Raw genomic sequence first — 20017 nt, 5'->3', positions numbered from 1 at the left:
GGTTGAGATTGAAGGAGGAGGGTGGGAGATTGTGGAATACTCCAGAAGTAAGGGTAGCCAAAAAAGAGGTGCATCAAGTGAAAGACCCGCTGTAATAGGGGACAACGAATTGAGGAAAATGGGTGACCTGGAGGAATTTGTAGTTCTGTATAAAATTAAAGGTCAGAAGGAAGGGGATGGAGGATTCAGAGCCCTTAATCCTTTGAAAGTGGTAGCAGCATTAGAGAACCAAATGGGTAAAGGATTCCAGGCCAAGATTTTGTATAATGGATTGCTGAAAATTTGTTGCAAAGATGTTGATCAATATAACAGTGCTAAAACGGTGGGGAAATTGGTTGTGAAAGTGGAGTGTATTACTCCGAAAGAAAGGAAGGGAGTTTGGGGGGGGGGGGGTAGTGTGTGTTATTTGGTCTGGCATGGCTGAAAAGGAAATTTTGGACAATATTAAAGGTGGTCGAGTGATTGAAGCCAAGCGATTAAAATCGAGAAAAGGAGACGATTGGGATTCTCTTGTCCTACAGGTTTTTGCAGGTGATATTCTTCCAACTAGAGTCTATCTTGGGAGCATGTCTTATCAAGTTAGAGAATACATTAGACCTCCCTTGCACTGTTATAATTGCCAGAGATTTGGACACGTTGCTGGTTCATGTCGAGGTAAAAGAAGATGTGTGAAATGTGAAGAGGATCATGATATTAAAGCGTGTAAGGCAGCGGCACCTAAATGCAGTAACTGGAGGGGCCATGTAGCGGCATTCAGAGGATGTGAGTATTTTATTAAGGCAAAGCAGATTCAGGTTGTTAGCAACCAACAAAAAATATCATATGCTGAGGCAGTAAAGGAAGCTGATAGAGAGCAAAGGATAAGCAAAGAAAAGATTGGAATGATGGCGAGTCAGCACATTCCGCGTTCTCCAACTATGGTTCCTTCAGACATGTTGTTGATGACTAAAGAGTCTTTTTTGACGTTTGTTGTTGATGTACTGGTCAGGGATAAAACTGCAACCAAGAGGTCGGATATGAAAAAAGTAGTTGTTGGAGCTGCAGAGAGATTCCTTGATATGAAACAGATTTTACCGGAAAAATTACGAGTATATGACAGACAAACAATCACTGACAATTCCCAGTCGTTGGGGTCAGAGAGTATGGGGGAGCTTTATGTGGATGAAGAAGCCGATAATTAGTATTTGGATGTTTTTAATATTACAATGGAATGCAAGAAGTTTAATTGCAAATGGTCAAGAATTTAAAATGTTCATTGGAACTTTTAAAGATAAGCCTGATTTGATCTGTATACAGGAGACATGGTTAAAGCCTCATTTAGATTTTGTGATCCCTGGGTATGATAGTTTGAGAGCTGACAGAACGGGTAAATCTGGTGAAGGGTGTGCAACTTTCATAAAAACAGGACTTCAGTTTAGAAGACTTGATTTAAAATCTAACCTTGAAATTTTGGCTGTGGAGGTTTGGAGCTCTTGTGGTCAAACAACTTTGATTAACTTCTATAATCCATGTAATATGATGATGTTACCAGATCTTGATAGAATTATGAATAAGGTAAGATCCCCAGTAATCTGGGTTGGAGATTTCAATGCCCATAATCCTATGTGGGGTAGTGAAAGTAAAGATAGTAATGGAGTGGTGGTAGTGGAGTTTCTAGACAAATACAACATGGTACTTCTAAACAACAGAAGGCCTACAAGATTTAATATTGTAAAGAATACTTGCAGTCAATTAGACTTATCAATCACTTCCTCAAACTTAGCCAGGATTGGGGAATGGGATGTTATGGAGGTACACACTAGGAAGTGATCAATATTTAATATTTGGTAGAAATTTGATAGTAGAAGTTGAGGAAAGGGCTGCTAGGTACAATTTTTCATTGGCCCAGTGGGATGAGTACCAGGAGAAAGCTGTGGATATAATAGAAGAGATTGATAGTGAGGGCTCCATAGACAATTGGAATGAATCCCTCTGTTCTATAATTCATAAAGTTGCTCAGTTGACTATTCCGCTACAGAATGTGCCTAAGGCTCGAGCATTAGTTCCATGGTGGAATAAAAATTGTGATATAGCAGTAAGAAACAGAAATAGAGCTTACAGGAAATTAAGAAAGTACCCAGTGTTAGATAATGTTATGGAGTATAAAAAGGAAAGAGCAGTAGCAAGGAGAATAATTAAAAATGCAAAGAGGGATAGTTGGAGAAGATTTTGTGGAACCCTGGACCCTGAGACACCTATAAAGCAGCTATGGATGATCATTCACAGAATGTCAGGGATGTATAGAAAACCATCTATCCCAGCTTTGCTGGAAGGAGATATTGAAGCTGTAACCAACAAGGAAAAGGCTGATATGTTTGTAGAGGTGTTCCAAGCATTACACAGTTCTGGAGAGTGAGGTGATTTGAGAAAGGAAATTATGTTAAAGGGAAGTTGGAAATTGGACAGGAGTTTGGATGATAACTGCTCCATGAATTTGTTTTTCTCCCTTCAGTAATTGCAGGAAGCTGTCCAATCAGGTTCAAACACTTCTCCTGGTAGGGATGGACTGTGTTATGAATTGATTAAGCATTTAAATGACTCTATTAATAGAAATTCTAGCTTTGTTTAATTCAGTGTGGAAAGAAGGAAAATTACAGTAGAATGGAAGCATGTGGTGGTAGTTCCAGTTTTAAAGCCAGGTAAAGACGTGTCTAGTCCTAGTTCGTATTAGCCTGTAGCTTTAACATCAGTGCTTTGTAAACTATGGAATGAATGGTCACCAACAGAGTTGTTTATTTTTTAGAAAATTCGGGACATTTTGCTGCCTATCAAAATGGTTTTAGAACTGGAAGATCAACAATGGAATCTGTTGCCCTTTTAGATCATGATATTAAAAAGGTGCTTCAAAATAGAGAAGTAGTGGTAGCTGTATTTCTAGATATTGAAAGAGTATATGACTCACTATGGAAGGATGGTTTATTAATTAAACTCTATGATGCGGGAATTAGAGGTAGAATGTTTAATTGGATCAAAGATTTTCTTAAGGAAAGGTCAATTCAAGTAAGAATAGGCAGAACAAGCTCCAAGTCAGTTAAAATAGATAATGGTACCCCTCAAGGAAGCGTCATTAGTCCAGTTCTTTTTAATGTCATGATAAATGATATCTTTGAGCAGTTAGGGACAGGATTTGGCAAATCGTTGTTTGCAGACGATGGTGCAATCTGGAAAAGAGGAAGAAACGTCAAGTATATATTAAAGCAGGTACAAAAGGCTTTAAGATCAGTTGAAAACTGGGCAAACAAATGGGGTTTCAGGATTTCTGCTTCTAAGTCCAAATACATGATTTTTGGCTTTAGAAGAAAGATTCCTGATTGTTATTGTGTTTATATGATTCTCCATTAGAAAGAGTCAAGGTACATATTCAAGTTTTTAGGTGTCTGGTTTGATGAAAGACTTAATTGGAGGGTTAATATCGATTTAAAAAAATTGGAAAGTGTGAGAAAGTTTTAAATGTTATGAAAAGTATTGCTGGATGTGACTGGGCAGCAGGGTGGGAAACTATGTACTTAATATATCTAGCTATGATTAGATCAGTAATTGATTATGGTTGTATTGCTTATGGTTCTGCTGCTACGGCAGTGCTTGAAAAGTTAGACACTGTGCAATCCAAAGCACTTAGACTCTGTTGTGGAGCTTTCAGAACAAACATCAGTCCCTGCATTATGTGTGGAGATGGGAGAAGCGACTCTACATTTAAGACAAGTTAAGTTGGGCCTGCAGTATTGGGTAAAACTAAATGGCTTCAATCACAGCTGTCCATCAAAATGTCTTTTGCAGGAGATGTCGGAGCACCAAAGTAAAATTAAAAGATATCCATTTTTAGATTTGGTTAATATCTGGGCTGTGAAATTGAAACCGATTGAGGAAGACATAGCTGACCAAATTTGCTTGCCACTCATTCCTTTTTGGCTTTTGCCAGAACCAGAAGTAGACCTATGCCTCCTTTTTCAGCTTCAAGGAAGCAGAGCAATTTCAGCAGCGTCGATTGTAAATAAATATTTAAATAATAAATGGGAATCTTATCTGAAGATTTTTACTGATGGCACACTGGATCCAGAGAGCAGTAAGGCAGGATTTGGGATGTACGTGTCTCAACTTGGAGTTGAGATTGGTCACCGGGTTTCAGATTATGTTTCTGTCTTTGCAACAGAATTATTAGCAATGCTCTGGGCCTTATGGTGGATAGAAGACTCTCGACCATGCAGGGTTATCATCTGTTCGGATTCTGCTGCTGCCTCAGAGGCTATAAAAGGGAATAAGTCAAAAGCTCGTCCTGACATAGTTATCGAGATTCTCTTAGTTTTGTTTAGAGTAGGGAAGATAGGTTGTGAAGTTAGATTTACATGGATAACTGGGCATGCTGGGGTGGAGGGAAATGAAATTGTGGATGGCATTGCAAAGTCTTCCTTACAGAGCGGGCAAGTGGGAATTGGAATACCCCTAGGCAGAACAGAATTGAGAAGTAGGATAAAAAAAGGCATAGAGAAGAAATGGCAAGAGGGTTGGAAAAATGAATTAAAGGGAAGGCATTTCTTTTCTAGTCACCCTCCAGTTAAAAAGGTCTCAGACTTTAAATCATAGAGAGATGGTGAAATTAACAAGACTTAAGTTGAGGCATTGTGGGTTGAACTATTGCTTAACGATAATAGGAAAACATTCAACTGGATTATGTGACTGTTCAGAGACAGTTCAGCATGTTTTGATGAGTTGTAATCGATATAAAATTGGAAGAAGAATATTGTTCAAGAGGCTGTCTGACTCAAATGTATTTTGTTTCTCTATTAAATCTTTGTTTGGCCACCAAGAGAACCACCTTCTGATTGAAAAGTTTATCTTTCTGTTTCCACGTGCGACTAACTTATATTTGAGTTTCTTGAAATTCTGTAATTGTACATTCTGTGGGGGGCAGTAATACACCTAGATACGTCTAAACTGCTAGAAATAGAAGAAGTTGTTCTTCAATCAAGGTGTCAATGTGAATGGCAGTGCGTTCGAGATGTTGGGAGCTGGCGGAACTCAGCTGGGCAGAAGAAAAAAACGTAGATTAGGTTTTAAACGGAGATAAAGTTCATAAATCTGAGATGCAAAGAGATTTGGGATTCCTTATGCAGGATTCCCTTGAGGACATGTTCGGCACAGCTTTGTGGGCCGAAGGGCCTGTACTGTGCTGTAGGCTTTCTATGTTTCTATGTAACTATAATATAAAAGTGTGGATGTAACCTTAAGGCTTTATAAAGTGCTGGTGGGGTGTGATTTGGAGATTTTTGGGGTCGTTTCCTAAGAAAGGATATGCTGACATTGGAGAGGGTTCAAAGGAGCATCATGAAAATGATTCGAAGATTGAGAAGTTTATCCTATCAGTAGCGTTTGATGGCTCTGGGCCTGTACTCACTGGAATTCAGAAGAAAGGGGGCAGAGGAAAGAGTATGAGAGTTCAATGGCCTCTATTCCCAAATAACTCATTGAAATTTCCTCTTGGAAATTCATGCGCTCGATGCTTCTTTCCAAATGTGGCAAGATACCATTTTCAGGAATGAAGGTGGGAAGTCTAGAAATAAAACTGTGATGTTTAAACCTCAGTGTACCTGTCCTGTCATTTGCCTTACTTTGGAATTAAACAACCATTGGCATTTTTTTCTTGTCTGGCATAAATTGCTTGTGTTATGGGGAATAATAAGCAGACATGGACCAGCTGAACTGACTGAGTGGTGGCTCATGCCAGATGTTCGCAAACATGTGAAGCCTCGTTGTGTTGTTCCTCCTGAATTCCAAGCTGGAGGGGTTTGTGTAGTTCGGCAAGCAATGCAGTTTGCGATATCTTGAATAGATTTTAGCAGAGCAATCCATAAAAAGAATCCTTTAAATATTCCAAAATTAAATCAAAGGGAAAATAGCAGAAATTTGAACTTGGATCAAATAGATGGCTATTATTAAAGTTTTTAATTTTTAGTAAAATTCTGCTTTTGTAAAGCTTTGATGAAATATAGTTGATTTGATTGAGCTGTGTACACTAGGTTAGTCCTCTGAAATGGGCTTCAAATAAATAAAAGTTGCTGAAAATTGCAGCATTTATCAGTTTACACCCCTCAGCCTTCCACTTAAGTAACATTTCCTCATTTCAGCCCTTATCTATATTAATTAAAAAGACAGTTACCTTTCCGTACCATAATACAATCAAAATATTGAGCTCAGGAAGCTGCCTATTTACAATTTTTTAATTTTAACATTGTGAAGGGAAATGGTAAAGGTTTTTCTTCTAGTCCAGCTTCTTCCATCATGTAATGTAAATGGAAGTCTTTTTTCCTTTCATTCTAATCCTGACCAATGAAGTACTTACTGAATATAAAGTGTTAAGCATGACAAACTATCGGTGTCATTGGTAATTAAATCAATGATTTTCAAAAACGCTAATGTGTATTAAGTAATAAGAGATAAAAAGAATAGAATCTTTTCAATCACATGCCAAGGTTACTTCCCTATGATCAGTGAAAGAGTGATACTTTTTCCGCTGAAACCAGTATTAAAGCTGCTGTAAGTAAACTAATGCAATCATGCTAATTTAGGCTACAAAATCATTAAAATGAACTGCAAAGCAAATTAAACTCATTTACACTTTTTTTAAAAATGCAGAACATGTTGGAAATACTCATCAATGTGAAATGTTAGTGTTTTTTCACTCTACAGACACTCATTGAGTATGGGTACTGAAAAATAAGGGTTGTATTCCCTAGAGTTTAGGGTAAAGCTTATTAGGATCAAGGTAGTCTACATATTAAGGGCTATTTTAGTAGATACAGAGTAAGAATTTCTAGCAATTACAAGGTTTGGGTTTGAGATCAGAGGAGCCAAGTATTCTCAGATTGAAGATAGTAAGCAATTCTTTTTACTCCGAATGTAGTAAGTCAGGAAATTTTTTAAAATAGTAATTAATAATACAAATTGGAGGTATTAACTCATGAGGAAAAACAGGGGAGTATACAAGTAGGTTGCGGATCAGCCTTATTTTCCTTCAAGAATTGAGTGAGTGTATGAGGGTCAGTAGCAAACTCCTGATCCTGTACTCCCAGAAATCAGAGGCTCCTTTATACTTCGTGTGAAGTGTATAATGAGAGCAGCTGTGGACAAATTGTAGACCCATTTCTGCCAAGTTTGGAACTGTTTGAATTATAATTAGCATTGCTAAAATCTTTATCTGTGTTGTTCCTCTTTTTAAAGATTATATTAAATTCTAATTAAGCTGCTGTAACATGACATCCCTATTGTAAATCCTATATTATCAATTCCCCTAAAGTGACACTTTACCTTTCCTTTGATAGTGTTCCCTTAATTTTCCTTTGGATCGATGTGATTTTCATTGATCTATTCTTGCCCCAATCTTCCAAATCTGTGTTTAAAAGGGATACAACATGCCCAGTTAACAAAGCCCTCAGTGTTCATGTCAATGAATTGCAGAACTCCTAAGGATGTTTGTTTGAAGTGGATGGATGAAACAGTTTTACTGAATTATCCATTCAGTGCAAAGTAGGTACACTAATCTTCTAAACCCCCAAATCTGATTGAGATGTATCTGATCTCCTTGTCCTCTTCTAATATATCCATGAGTCATTAATCATTTAAAAAAATTAAACTTTTTGGTCAAGTTCACTCCATCCTAGAATTAAAAGGAGTGATAAGTTTAGAACTGGGTGCAAATATTTAGTTTTGACTAGTTTTGAAGTGGGCTGATTTGTGAAGTTATCCAAGGATTCTTAATCAACACACAAAAATGCTGGAGGAACTCAGCAGGCCAGGCAGCATGTATGGAAAATGTTTCGGGCTGAGATCCTTAGCAGGACTGGAGAAAGAGAAGATAAGTAGATTTAAAAGGTGGGGGGTAGGGGAGGGAGAAACACACGATGATAGGTGAACCGGGAGGGAGAGGGGTGAAGTAAAGAGCTAGGAAGTTGATTGGTTTAAGAGATACAGGGCTGGAGAAGGGGAATCTAATAGAAAACAGAAGGCCATGGAAGAAAGAAAAGGGGGAAAGCGATAGGCAGGCAAGGAGATAATGTGAAAGAGAAATGGCTAATGATCATTAGAGATCAGCAGATGTCCGGGTGCTCCTCATGCACCCAACTATACCCAGCTGTGTAGCCTTGAATACCATAGTGATCTCTCATGGAGAGGGAAGTGAATTAATTTGAGTACATCCAAAATGAAGTCTGACTTTCAGTTGTATTAACCCAATAACTGAAATTCTAGGAGCCACTGTTGATTGGATTAGCTGCAAAAATATTGTAGATGTGTGATCAGGCCAGAGGCTGAGAATCCTGTAGCAAGTGGTAGGTGATTGAGCTTCTTAACCCCCAAAGGCTTTATCAAGATACAAGGCAGAACTGTGCTGGAATATACTCTGCAAATAAATAAATGAATAAAATCAAGAGATCAGTCAGCTTATGTCAAAGCAGTCCACTTGATCAAAATTCCAGCTACCATCTCAAATGTTCTATTGTTATGGTGTCCTGTGATCCATGATTAGTCCCAAGGCTGGGAATCTGATTGCAAGAGATTAAGTACTTTAACTCCCCACCCCGCCAAAGTCTGTGACAGGATGCAAGGCAGAACACAACTTGCCAAACCTGCAAACTCTGCCATTTCCAAAGCCAGAGAAATATGAAGATTGGAGCATAACCACATGTAAAGTCCTTTCCAATCCGAAATGTGTCCCTGGTTTAGAACTACTCCATGGTGACGGGGTCAGAGTCCTGGCATTCCCTGCCTATTGGAATGCCTTCCTTTCAAATACAGGTGACTCCTCCTGTAATGAGGAGGGTACATTCCTAGAAAACTGTCTGTAATGGGATTTTCTGTAATGTGAAGCTGTGCCATCTTAAATGCATTAAAATGAAATACATTTTGTGCAAATTTTTATCACGATTTTTTATTGCAACACCAACAAATTACATTCAATACAACCAGTTGCCAATTATATTTTGACTGTTTAACCCAGCCACCCCCTCCCCTCCACCAACCAACTGAATAGTAGTGCATACACAGACAGAGCATTTCTATTTTAACAGAAGATCTTTTAAGTTAGATATCAAATTTGTCTACATTAAGATTGTGTTTGGTCGCGCATCGTTTACTCTTGTTGATGATAATTCCAGGTAAGAAATGTCCAAAAAGCTCCGAAGCCAGTGAGTACTTGAACTATCATGAGGAGGTTTCCAATGCTGGACTACAATCTTCTTAGCTGCAGTCAGGCCTGCCAGCCAGATTTTGCATGTTTTTTCCCTAAGGGAAAGGTGGGAGTCATCATTTAGAAGATGTACAGCGGGGTCCATTGGTAATTGTACCCCCGTTAGATCTGTAAGAGTACTGATAATCTTCCCCCACAAACCAAAAACACCTGAACATTCCCATACAACATGTATAGAAGAGCCAACGGTTCCGTGGGGACAAAATGAGCAATATGGGTCAGGAACCAGTACTATTTGATGTCTAATTCTCGGTGTTAGATATGCTCTGTGACAAAATTTCAAGCGTATATACCGATGATTTGGGTTTTTCGAAGCACCGGCAGCATTATCCCAAATCACATCCCAGTTTAAGTCTTGTCTCAATTCAGATATGTCCTTATCCCAGGCTTTCATTCCTGATGTGGGCATATATTTCTGGGAGTTTAATTTATCATAGATATATGACACTATCTGTCTCAGAGCACTCTGTATCCAACTTAAAACAAGATGGTCCTTTAAATCTGACCCCCAGGGAACCCCGTAGGCTTTACAAGCTGATCTTACTCTAAAGTAGAAGAAAAGAGAGTGTTTATTAATATTTTGAGATACCAGTTCTTGAAAGCTAAGGATTAATATCTTGAAGAGTAGTAATACCTTTATCCTCCCAAGTTTTGTTAGTGAATGGTTTTTCCCCAGATAGAAAATGATTATTGTTCCAAAATGGAGATGATTTGCACCATACGCTTTTAAATTTTAGGATTTTTTCTGCTGCTCTAAACACTTGTAGCATATGGGTTAAAATTGGATGGTAATACAAATCACGTTTTTTGGTAGACATACCTATAAGGAGAATCAACCTTATTGGTGCTATTAGTTCTGGTTCTATAATTTTCCATGATGAAACTTTATCCTCCTCTATCCAATAGCTAAGACTTTTTAATACACATGCCCAGTGATGCAGTTTAAAATTTGGACATGCCAATCCCCCATCCGACTTTTTGAATTGTAGAGTTGACCACTTTATATTGGGTCATTTACCATTCCAAACATAGCATTGTACTAAGGAGCAACACACACAAAATGCTGGTGAAACACAGCAGGCGAGGCAGCATCTATAGGAAGAAGTACAGTCGATGTTTCAGGCCTTCGTCAGGACGAAGGGTCTCAGCACAAAACGTCAATTGAATTTCCAGCATCTGCAGATTTCTTCGTGTTTGTGTATCATAGTAAGGAGTCCAGTTTTTGCCAATATCCTGCTAGAGGCGCAAGTGGGATCATTGAGCTGATAAAATTAATGCAGGGTAAGATGTTCATTTTAATGACCGATATACGGGCTGGGACTGATGCTTGTAGGTGTCTCCATCTATTAATATCTTCTTCTATTTTTTTTAAATTAAAGAGTAATTTGTTTTAGCCACAAACCCAAGTAGAGTAGCTCATTTGTAACATTAATCTGGGGAGGGAAAGACATCTTACTTTTATCTGTATTAATCAGCATCAGTGCTAATTTTGACAGATTAACTTTGTATCCTGAAAGAAATCCAAATTGCTCCAGTGTTTTTAAAATATAGGGGAGAGTTTATTGAACATTTGCCATATAAACTAATGTGTTGTCCACGTAAAGTGATATCGAATGTGATGTTGTACCTATTGTAATAGGGGAGATCTGAGGAGAGTTTCTAATTAAATGTGCAAATGGTTCAATAGATATAGTAAAAATTAAAGGAGTCAGAGGGTCCACTTGTCGTGTGCCCCGTCTTATATCAAATAACTCTGAGAAACCTCCTCCCACACATACCCGGGCTGAGGGATTAGCATACAGTGTTTGAATCATATTAATAAATTTATCGCTGAACTTAAATTCTTTTAGAACTCTCCAAAGATGTGGCCATTCAAGGCAATCAAACGCTTTTTCAGCATCTAGAAATAGTAGGCGGGATTTTATGTGTTGCATTCAGTATGTGTAAAGGCTGATTTATACTTGTGCATACAGGCTACGCCATAACTCTGATTTTCACTTCTGCATAGGCTCTACGCCGTAGCGAGCATGCGTTGGTGTGCGCCAAAATGCTAGTTGGTGGTGGGGTTTCTATGCCACTGTGTTGAGTTTCTTTGTGAGAGACATGGACGAGGAAATGCATTTCAAACATTTTCACATGTCAACAGGTAGATTTGACGATTTGGTTAATCTATTTTGCATCAGTGTACAGACATGGCAGAGAAGAAACAACTGGAAATGCGTAGGAGGAAATGTGATGCTACCAAGCAGACCAACCACAGTTGTTGCGATCTGCGTCGCCGCGAAGCGTGAGTAACTTTTTGGGGAGGTGCACATTACCCTAAGGCGTAGGGAACCATCAGTTTTGTTTACAGTTGTGTTAGAAATTTGTCATTTTTTAGAAGGGTGGAGTTAAACCTCCATCTAGTAGCCTTATTTTTGATTTTGCCACAATTAAAAGTAGATATAACTGGGTTGTGATCAGATAGATCTGGGCAAAAATTCTATTGAGTATACCAGAGGCAGCAAACCAGAGGATATAAGAATGTAATCTAACCGAGAGGAAGTTTTATGTCTTGTAGAGAAGAAGGTATAGTCTTTAGCAGATGGCTTATGCACCCTGTACACATCAGTTAAAAATAAATCCATTAGAAAGAGGTTAAGTGCTTTAGAAGCAGATTCTTGAGAGCTTGATACAGTTGAGGAGGATTTATCGAGGTTATTGTTTACCAAAGCAATATCTCATAGCATAATCTACTGTGAGATAAAAAAATGACCAAGCTGCTGCAAAATGATATTGATTCATTATGTCAATGGGAGTCTCAATGGCAAATGTCCTTCAACTCATCTAAATGTTATGCTATGCATGTCAGTCACAAAGTTAAACTAGTCAACACGACATATAACATGAAAGGAAAGATTCTTGAACCAATCACCCACCACCCATATCTCAGTGTTGAAATTAGCAAGGATCTTAACTGGGCATGCCACATCAATCAGATTACAGCCGAAGCAAACAAATTGCTGGGTATCCTGCGAAGAAACCTCCACTCATGTAGTAAATCCGTCAAGGTCATGGCATACAAGACACTTGTCTGTCCAAAGCTTGAGTATTGCGCGGCCATATGGGATCCCCATCAAGCTAACAATAAGAAGTCCATCGAAAAACTCCAACGCCGTGCTGCTCGCTTTGTGCTAAACGATTACAGCAGGAAATCCAGTGTCACCAACATGCTCTCTAATCTTCAATGGGAACCACCTAAAAACCGACGTACTAAACTACGGTTCATCTCCATTTTCAAAGAAGTTCACAACATCATTCCATCAAACATCCAAATTCGTCACAGGGTCAGTTCAACTTTATAGCAAACTGAACCATACATACTGGAAACCCCTTCAGTCAACAAAATTTGCTACCAGTATTCACTCTACCTAAGATCAACAAGAGAGTGGAATCTTCTGCCGCCATACCTGCGCAGTATTTCTGACATTAATATTTTTAATGATAGACTCAATCAAATCAGTTTAGGGGATCTAGTCAAAAAAGCTCACTTTACAATTTAACTCTCTCGCCGTTCACACCGACTGCACATTATAACAGCCGTCCGCAGTGCTTGTGCAGTACCAAGCAGAAGCAGAAGCATTCATGTCCGAATCAACATATAGTTGGTAGTCACTTAACTTCAGTAATTCTGAGGTAATTGAGGGAAAAAATTCAGCCTCGAATATAGTTGGGACATTATACACCATATTTTAAAAATAGTTTGTGAATCATCATTAATATCTTAGGAGTACATAGAAGTGGGCATCAAATATTTGTCTTACCAGTGCTGGTTACAGTCCTTGCCACTTTTCAGTAATGCATGAATCATGAATCTAAATAGACAAGGGAGGGAAGGAAGTGAGACCTGATCAGGAATTGTAATATAATAACTGGTAGGAGATATAAAAGAAAGTAAATCTACAGAACATACATGTCTGGACGATAAACATATATCAGCTGCTGGAGCTAGTGGTGTCATTAGTCACATGCCAGTAATAATAAACCTGATTCTGATAGGTATCATGGGCAAAATCCAGAGAATAGAAGCAGATGGACCATTTTGAGGGTAACTCGAAACATCCAGAAACATTATCCTTAATAATGGACTCTAATATCTTGACATTCAGTGAAGTCAGGCTAACTGGCCTGTAATTTCCTTTCTTCTGCCTCCCTCCCTTCTTAAACAGTGGAGTGACATTTGCAATTTTCTAGTCCTCGAACCATTCCAGAATCTAGTTATTTCTGTAAGATTATTACTAATACTTCCACAATCTCTTTAGCTACTTCTTTCAGAACACTGGGGTGTAGTCCATCTGTTCCAGATGATTTCTCTACCTTCAGATCTTTTAGCTTCCCAAGCATCTTCTTCATAGTAATAGCAATTACTCTGCCCCCTACACTTTCGCCCAATTTCTGGCAGATTTCTAGTGTCTTCCACAGTGAAGACCGATGCAAAATACTTATTGAGGTCGTCCACTATTTCTTTGTCCTCTATTACTATCTTTCAGGTATCATTTTCCAGTGATCAAATATTCACACTTGCTTCTCTTTTACTCTTTATATATTGAAAAATGTCTTGCTATCCTCTTTTAAATATTGGCTAACTTACCTTCATATTTTATCTTTTCTCTCCTTATGGCACTTTTAGTTGCCTTCTGTTGGTTTTTAAAAGTTTTCCAATTCTCTGACTTCCCACTCATTTTTGCTAAATTTTATGCCTTCTCTTTGGTTTTTGGGCTGTTTTTGACTTCCCTCATCAGCCATAGTTGTATCATCCTGCCTTTAGAATGTTATTTTTCTTAGGGGTGAACCAATCTCGTATTTTCTGAATTACTCCCCAAAACACCAGCCATTGTTGCTCTGCCATCATCCCTGCTAGTGTTCCCTTCCAATCAACTTTGGCTAGCTGCTCTCTCATGCCTCCGTAATTCCCTTTACCCCACTATAATAGTGATACATTTGATTTTAGCTTCTCTCTCTCAAAATGCAGTGTGAATTCTATCATATTTTGATCACTAGCTCCCCAAGTTTCAAGTTCATTTTCATTCAACCAAATATATTTATATCACCAAATGAGACAATATTCCTCCAGACCAAGGTACACAACATAGTACACATAACTCACACATATAAGACCCAAGTAATATTGCCTTAAATAAGTTCACAACTAATAAGTTTCATATGCGATATAAGTTAAAAAGTAAACAGCATAACCTTACAGTCGCTTCAAACATCATGAGACATTTGTGGTGGCAGAGAGTTCAGTAATCTGACAACCTGAGGAATAAGCTGTTTCCCACCTTACCAGTTCTAGTCCTAATGCTATGGTACCTCCTGCCTGATGATGGGGTATCAATGAGATTGTTGGACAAATGGAATGGGTCGCTGACAATGCTAAGGGCCCTGCACATGCAGCACCCCTAACAAATATCTCTAATGGGTGGAAAAGAGACTCCAATGATTTTTTCAGCATCTCACCAGGACCGGAAGAGATATACCCCAGGCTACTGCAGGAAGCTAGGAAGGTGTTTGCTAAGCCTCTGGCAATGATCTTTGCATCAGGAGAAGTACCAGAGGATTGGAGGGTTGTAAATATTGTTCCCTTGTTCATGAAAGGAAGTAGAGTGACATCGATAGGATGCAGAACTGGGCTGAGAAGTGGCAGATGAAGTTCAGCCTAGGTAAGCGTGAAGTGGTTTACTTTGGTAGGTCAAATTTGAAGAGAGATCTTGGGGTCCGTGTCCATAGGACACTCAAAGTTGCTGCAGGGGTTAACAATGTTGTTAAGAAGATGTATAGTGTGATGGCCTTCATCAACCATGGGACTGAGCTCAAGAGCTGTGAAGTAAAGTTATAGTTACATAAGACCTTAGTTAGACCCTACTTAGAGTACTGTGTTCAGTTCTGGTCACCTCACTGCAGGAAGGATGTGGACACTATAGAGAGAGTTCAGAGGAGGTTTACAATGATGGTGGCTGGATCTGGAGAGTGTGCCTTTGACAAACTTCTATAATGTATATTTGACTGTATCCTGACTGGTTACATAAAGGCCTTGTATGGAAACACCAATGCCCAAGAACGGAAGAGCCTACACATAGTGGTGGATGAAGCCCAGTCCATCATAGGAACAGCTCTCCTCACCACTTAGCACATCTACGAAGAGCTACATCCATCATCAAGGACCCCCACCATCCAAGCCATGCTCTATTCTTGCTACCACCATCGGAAGGAGGCACAAGAGCCTTAGGCCCCACACCACCAGGTTCAGGAATGGTTATTACCATCAGGCTCGTGGAGCAGGTGGATAACTTCACTCACCACAACTCTAAACTGATCATTGAACAGAACTCAAGGACACAAAAATTGGAGGTGTTGTGGATAGTCTGGAGGGTTATCAGAGATTACAGCAGGACATCGATAGGATGCAGAACTGGGCTGAGAAGTGGCAGGTGGCATTCAACCCAGATAAGTGTGAAGTGGTTCATTTGGTAGTTCGAATTTGAAGACAGAATATAGTATTAATAGTAAGACTCTCGGCAGTGCGGAGGGTCAGAGAGATCTTGGGGTCTGTTTCCAGATGACACACAATGCTGCTGTGCAGGTCAACAGTGTTGTTAAGAAGGAGTATGGTGTGTTGGCCTTCATCAACTGTGCGATTGACTTCTAGAGCTGTGAGGTAATGTTACAGCTAAAAACATTGGCAAGGCCTTTTCAGTCACTAACACATCGGTCAAGGAATATTCAACTATGTGGAGGAGGTCATTAGTACAGTGCTTACTTTCTTTAGCAGAGATTATCTCAATGACTGAATATCGTGAATTCAAAATTCTGGCAGTCTTATACTTTGCCTCTCAGTTTGGCAATCAATGTACTTTCTCACTGGAGGCACTTAGATAGTATGAACCAACAGCTTGTCATAATCTAATTCATTTTATAATTTGCTGCAGATCATCTTTCTTAAGACACATCCTTTTGTACTTTAAGATAAGAAATGAATAAAGACAATTAATCTTGGATTTATTATTAGTAAATAAAAATTGAACCATCTCGGTGTTTAAAAAAATTCTCAGTGCTCCAGAGGTATACAGACTATAGCTAAGGACTATATATGGCTTAATGGGCTTGGCAAGCTAATCTCCCAAGTTCAGACAGCTCATTTCTATTTATATTTCTTGCAGAATATTTTTGTCCTTTTTGAATTTCATTATCCATTCAATGCACAATTTTCACATTGGTGGATTACACCTCGATCAGATTGTGAAGAGCTGCAAATATAGAAAGATATGAAAACTCTTCAGGATGTTTTGTACGTTTCCTGTCACAATGATATCTAGAACCATCAGAACATAGAGCAACAGGCATAGAATATGGTATTCTGTAACAACAGCTTTCAGCTGGGTCACATAAACAGCACGGAAATGAATAATCAGTTAGATTACCAGATTTTTTCTGGTCTGGTATCCCTAAATGGGATTGCTGCTCTTGGACTTCCTGTGCCCATACTCACGTAGTCTGCATTCTCTGCACTCCAAAAGCATGGGCTGGGCTGGGCTGGGCTGTGATAAGACCTTCACAGAACAGTGAGGAAAATCCATCTGCTAAAGGCCAAAAAAGCTTCAACATCGGTTTGAAGGACTGTAATTATTTGAATATCTCTGACTTTGGAATACTTAAATAGTAGATCTTTGTTTTCTGATGTTGCTTCCAAAGCCCTTTCTCTCATTGAATACTCATAATGTTGTCTATATACAGGAACTCAATAATTGAGGTTGGTGTGATCATGGTTCTGGAGTAGAGGTGAATACATTTGAACAGTTACTCATTTGGCCCATAGGTTACACACTGGAGAAGGGAAAAAATCAGAGATGAGGTGCAGTAGGACTGGGATAGTTATGGAGTGATAGTAAAGGATTTTCTGAGGCCAATCTGTGCTTAGATAAATGAGCTATTGACTATAATCACAGGCTGCAGTGAGGAACCATTAATCAGAATCAAAATTATTATCTATGAATTATCAGTGGCCAATTTATTGGGTACAGGAGTAAAACCCGATGTGGTCTTCTGCAACAAAGCCCATCCACTTTAAGCTTCGACATCTTGTGCATTCAGAGATGCTCTTCTGCACACCACAGTTATAAAGCATGGCTATTGGATTTACTGTCGTCTTCTTGTCTGATTGAACTAGAACTGCTATTCTCTTCTGACCTCTCTCATGAACAAGGCATTTTCACCAGCAGAACTATCACTCACTGGATGTTTTTTCTGTTTCACTCACCAATCTCTGTAAACTCTCGAGACTGTTGTGTTTGAAAATTCCGGGAGATCAGTAGATTCTGAGATGCTTAAACCACCCTGTCTGGCACCAACAATCATTCCATGGTCAAGGTCACTTAGATCACATTTCTTCGCTTTTCTGGTGTTTGTTGTAAACAACAACTGCAACTTTTGATCATGTCTGTGTACCTTTATGCATTAAGTTGCTACCACATGATTGGCTGACTGAATATTTATATTAATGAGCAGGTGTACAGATGTATATAATAAAGCGTAAGTGACCTGGAATCTGCTGTTGTTTAGAACAGTACAGTACAAAGACATAAAATGACTATAAATAATAAAATAAATAGATAGTGCAGACATCAGAGCCTCATCCCTACCTATGTAACACGATTTGTTTCCCTGCTTGAAGATGGTCATGATTTTGGCATCTCTGATTTGCCCTGACATTACAACATATTTTTTCTTTCTTTTGCAATATTTTTGATTAATTTCTTACATAAAAGAATACAGAGTACATTAAGAAAGATATCGATTACAATATATTGAAATCACAAATGAAGTGTAATTACCCCATATTCATATAGATTAAATTTAAACATAAAATTGAAAATAAATAATTTTATTATACAAAAAATCTAAACCCACTGCCAGAAAAAAACAGCTGTTTGGTTAAAAAAAAGGAAAATATCCTTAACATATAGTAAAACATAGTATTAGCCAACATCTGTGCTTAATAGCAAACAAACGATTTTGAAAGTAATTCAAAAAAGGTCCCCACAATGTTAAAAAATCTTGTCTAGGTTCAGAAATTGAACAGTGAATCTTCTCTAAATTTAAGCAAAACATAACATCATGTAACAAATGAGTATGAGTAGATGGAGTGGCATCCTTCCACTTAAGCAACAATGCTCTCCTGGATATAAGAGAAATAAAGGCCAAAGTATGCAAATCGTGTGTCTCCAAAATAATATAATTTCCTCCAACAATACCAAATAAGGCAGCCTAAGGATTAGGTTTAAAATTTACTTTAAAAAGCACCGAAAAAGTTTGAAATACTTCCTTCCAATATTTTTCAAGACTCGGACAGGTCCAAAACATATGAAGCTGCTCCATTATTACATCTATCAGAATAAAAACAAGACAGCTTATCTTTAGACATCTGGGCTCCATGAACCACTTTAAAGTGTAGAGGGAAATGACGGGCACATAACGATGAGGTATTAACCAATTTAGAAATTTCATTCCCAAGTATCCTCAGAAAGTGAAATCTGTAAATCTTGTTCCTAAAGATTTTTAATTTTATCTAAAGGAACATTTCTCATTCCCAACAACATACCATAAATATAGATGCATTATAGAAGGGTTTCAAATTAAAAATTTTATCAAGTAAATTTTTATCTGGACTTTTAGGAAATGTATGTACTTGAGAACGCAAAAAGTCTCTAATTTGTAAATATCGAAAAAGTGAGTTCTTGGTAGACTATACTTAAGTGACAGTTGTTCAGATGAAGACAGACTATCTCCAACAAACAAATCATGAAAACGTTTAATACCCAATCTATTCCACTCTTTAAAAACTACATCAGACATAGAAGGCTTAAAAAAAAGTTAGAAAAAATGGGACTGGAAAGTGAAAAACTCAATAAACTAAAATATTTTCTAAATTGTACCCAAATACTCAGAGTGTGTTTAACTACAAAATTATCAGTTAAGTTACTTAAAGATAAAGGAATTGAGGATCCAAGAATAGAAATGATAGAAAATTTATTAACAGGGTTAGTTTCTAAAGAAACCCAGACCAGACAGTCCTCTCAATTAATATAATATAACCAAAATGTAAGATTCTGTATATTGACTGCCCAGCAAAAGTTTAGATAAAATTTTAGTATCAATGGTAAGTGAGGAAAAAGGTCTATAAGAAGAGGATTCAATTGGGTCCTTATTCTGTTTAAGAATAAGCAAAATAGAGGTTTCATAAAAAGATTGTGGCAACTTACCTAATTTAAAAGAGTCGGAAAGGACTGAATATAAAGGAGGTATCAGCAAAGAGAAAAAAGCCTTATAAAACTCTCAAGAAAATCCATCAGGACCCGGAGACTTCCCCAAGTGCAAAGAGTGGACAATCTCGGCAATTTCCTCATAAAAATGGTTGATCCAACAATTTTCGAGTATCATCAGAAAGTGTAGGAATGTTTAATCGATCTAAAAAATTATTCATTAGAGTTATCTTTAGGAGGATCAGAACTATAAAGTTTAGAGTTAAATTCTCTAAAAGCATTGTTTATTTCTAAATGATCAGATGTTTTATCACCATTAGCTTTACATATTTTTTAAATGTGACGTTTAACTATAAAGGTCTTTAATAGTTTACCCGATTTTTTTTCCATGATCAAAAACTGACTTTTATCTTTTAAAAGTTGCATTTCAATTGGATAAGTT

At 38.0% G+C, this 20017-nt stretch overlaps 1 protein-coding gene across 1 annotated transcript in view; it reads right to left on the bottom strand.

Moving 5' to 3' along the window:
* Positions 1-9070: 9070 nt before the first annotated feature.
* The window catches only part of LOC140733478 (transcription factor E2F6-like), a 32012-nt gene continuing 21065 nt past the window's right edge, over positions 9071-20017 (bottom strand). Inside the window, exons 6-7 of the mRNA XM_073056873.1 lie at positions 13081-13131; positions 9071-9312 (exon numbers count right to left, since the gene is read on the bottom strand). Coding sequence (XP_072912974.1) covers positions 13124-13131 — 8 coding nt within the window. The 3' untranslated portion in view covers positions 9071-9312; positions 13081-13123. The remainder of the gene's footprint in view (positions 9313-13080; positions 13132-20017) is intronic.

This window comes from Hemitrygon akajei, chromosome 9, assembly GCF_048418815.1.
Source record: "Hemitrygon akajei chromosome 9, sHemAka1.3, whole genome shotgun sequence".
Lineage (NCBI taxonomy): Eukaryota > Metazoa > Chordata > Chondrichthyes > Myliobatiformes > Dasyatidae > Hemitrygon > Hemitrygon akajei.
Note: the sequence above shows the minus strand (reverse complement) of the source record. Positions and strands in the feature narration are given on the sequence as shown.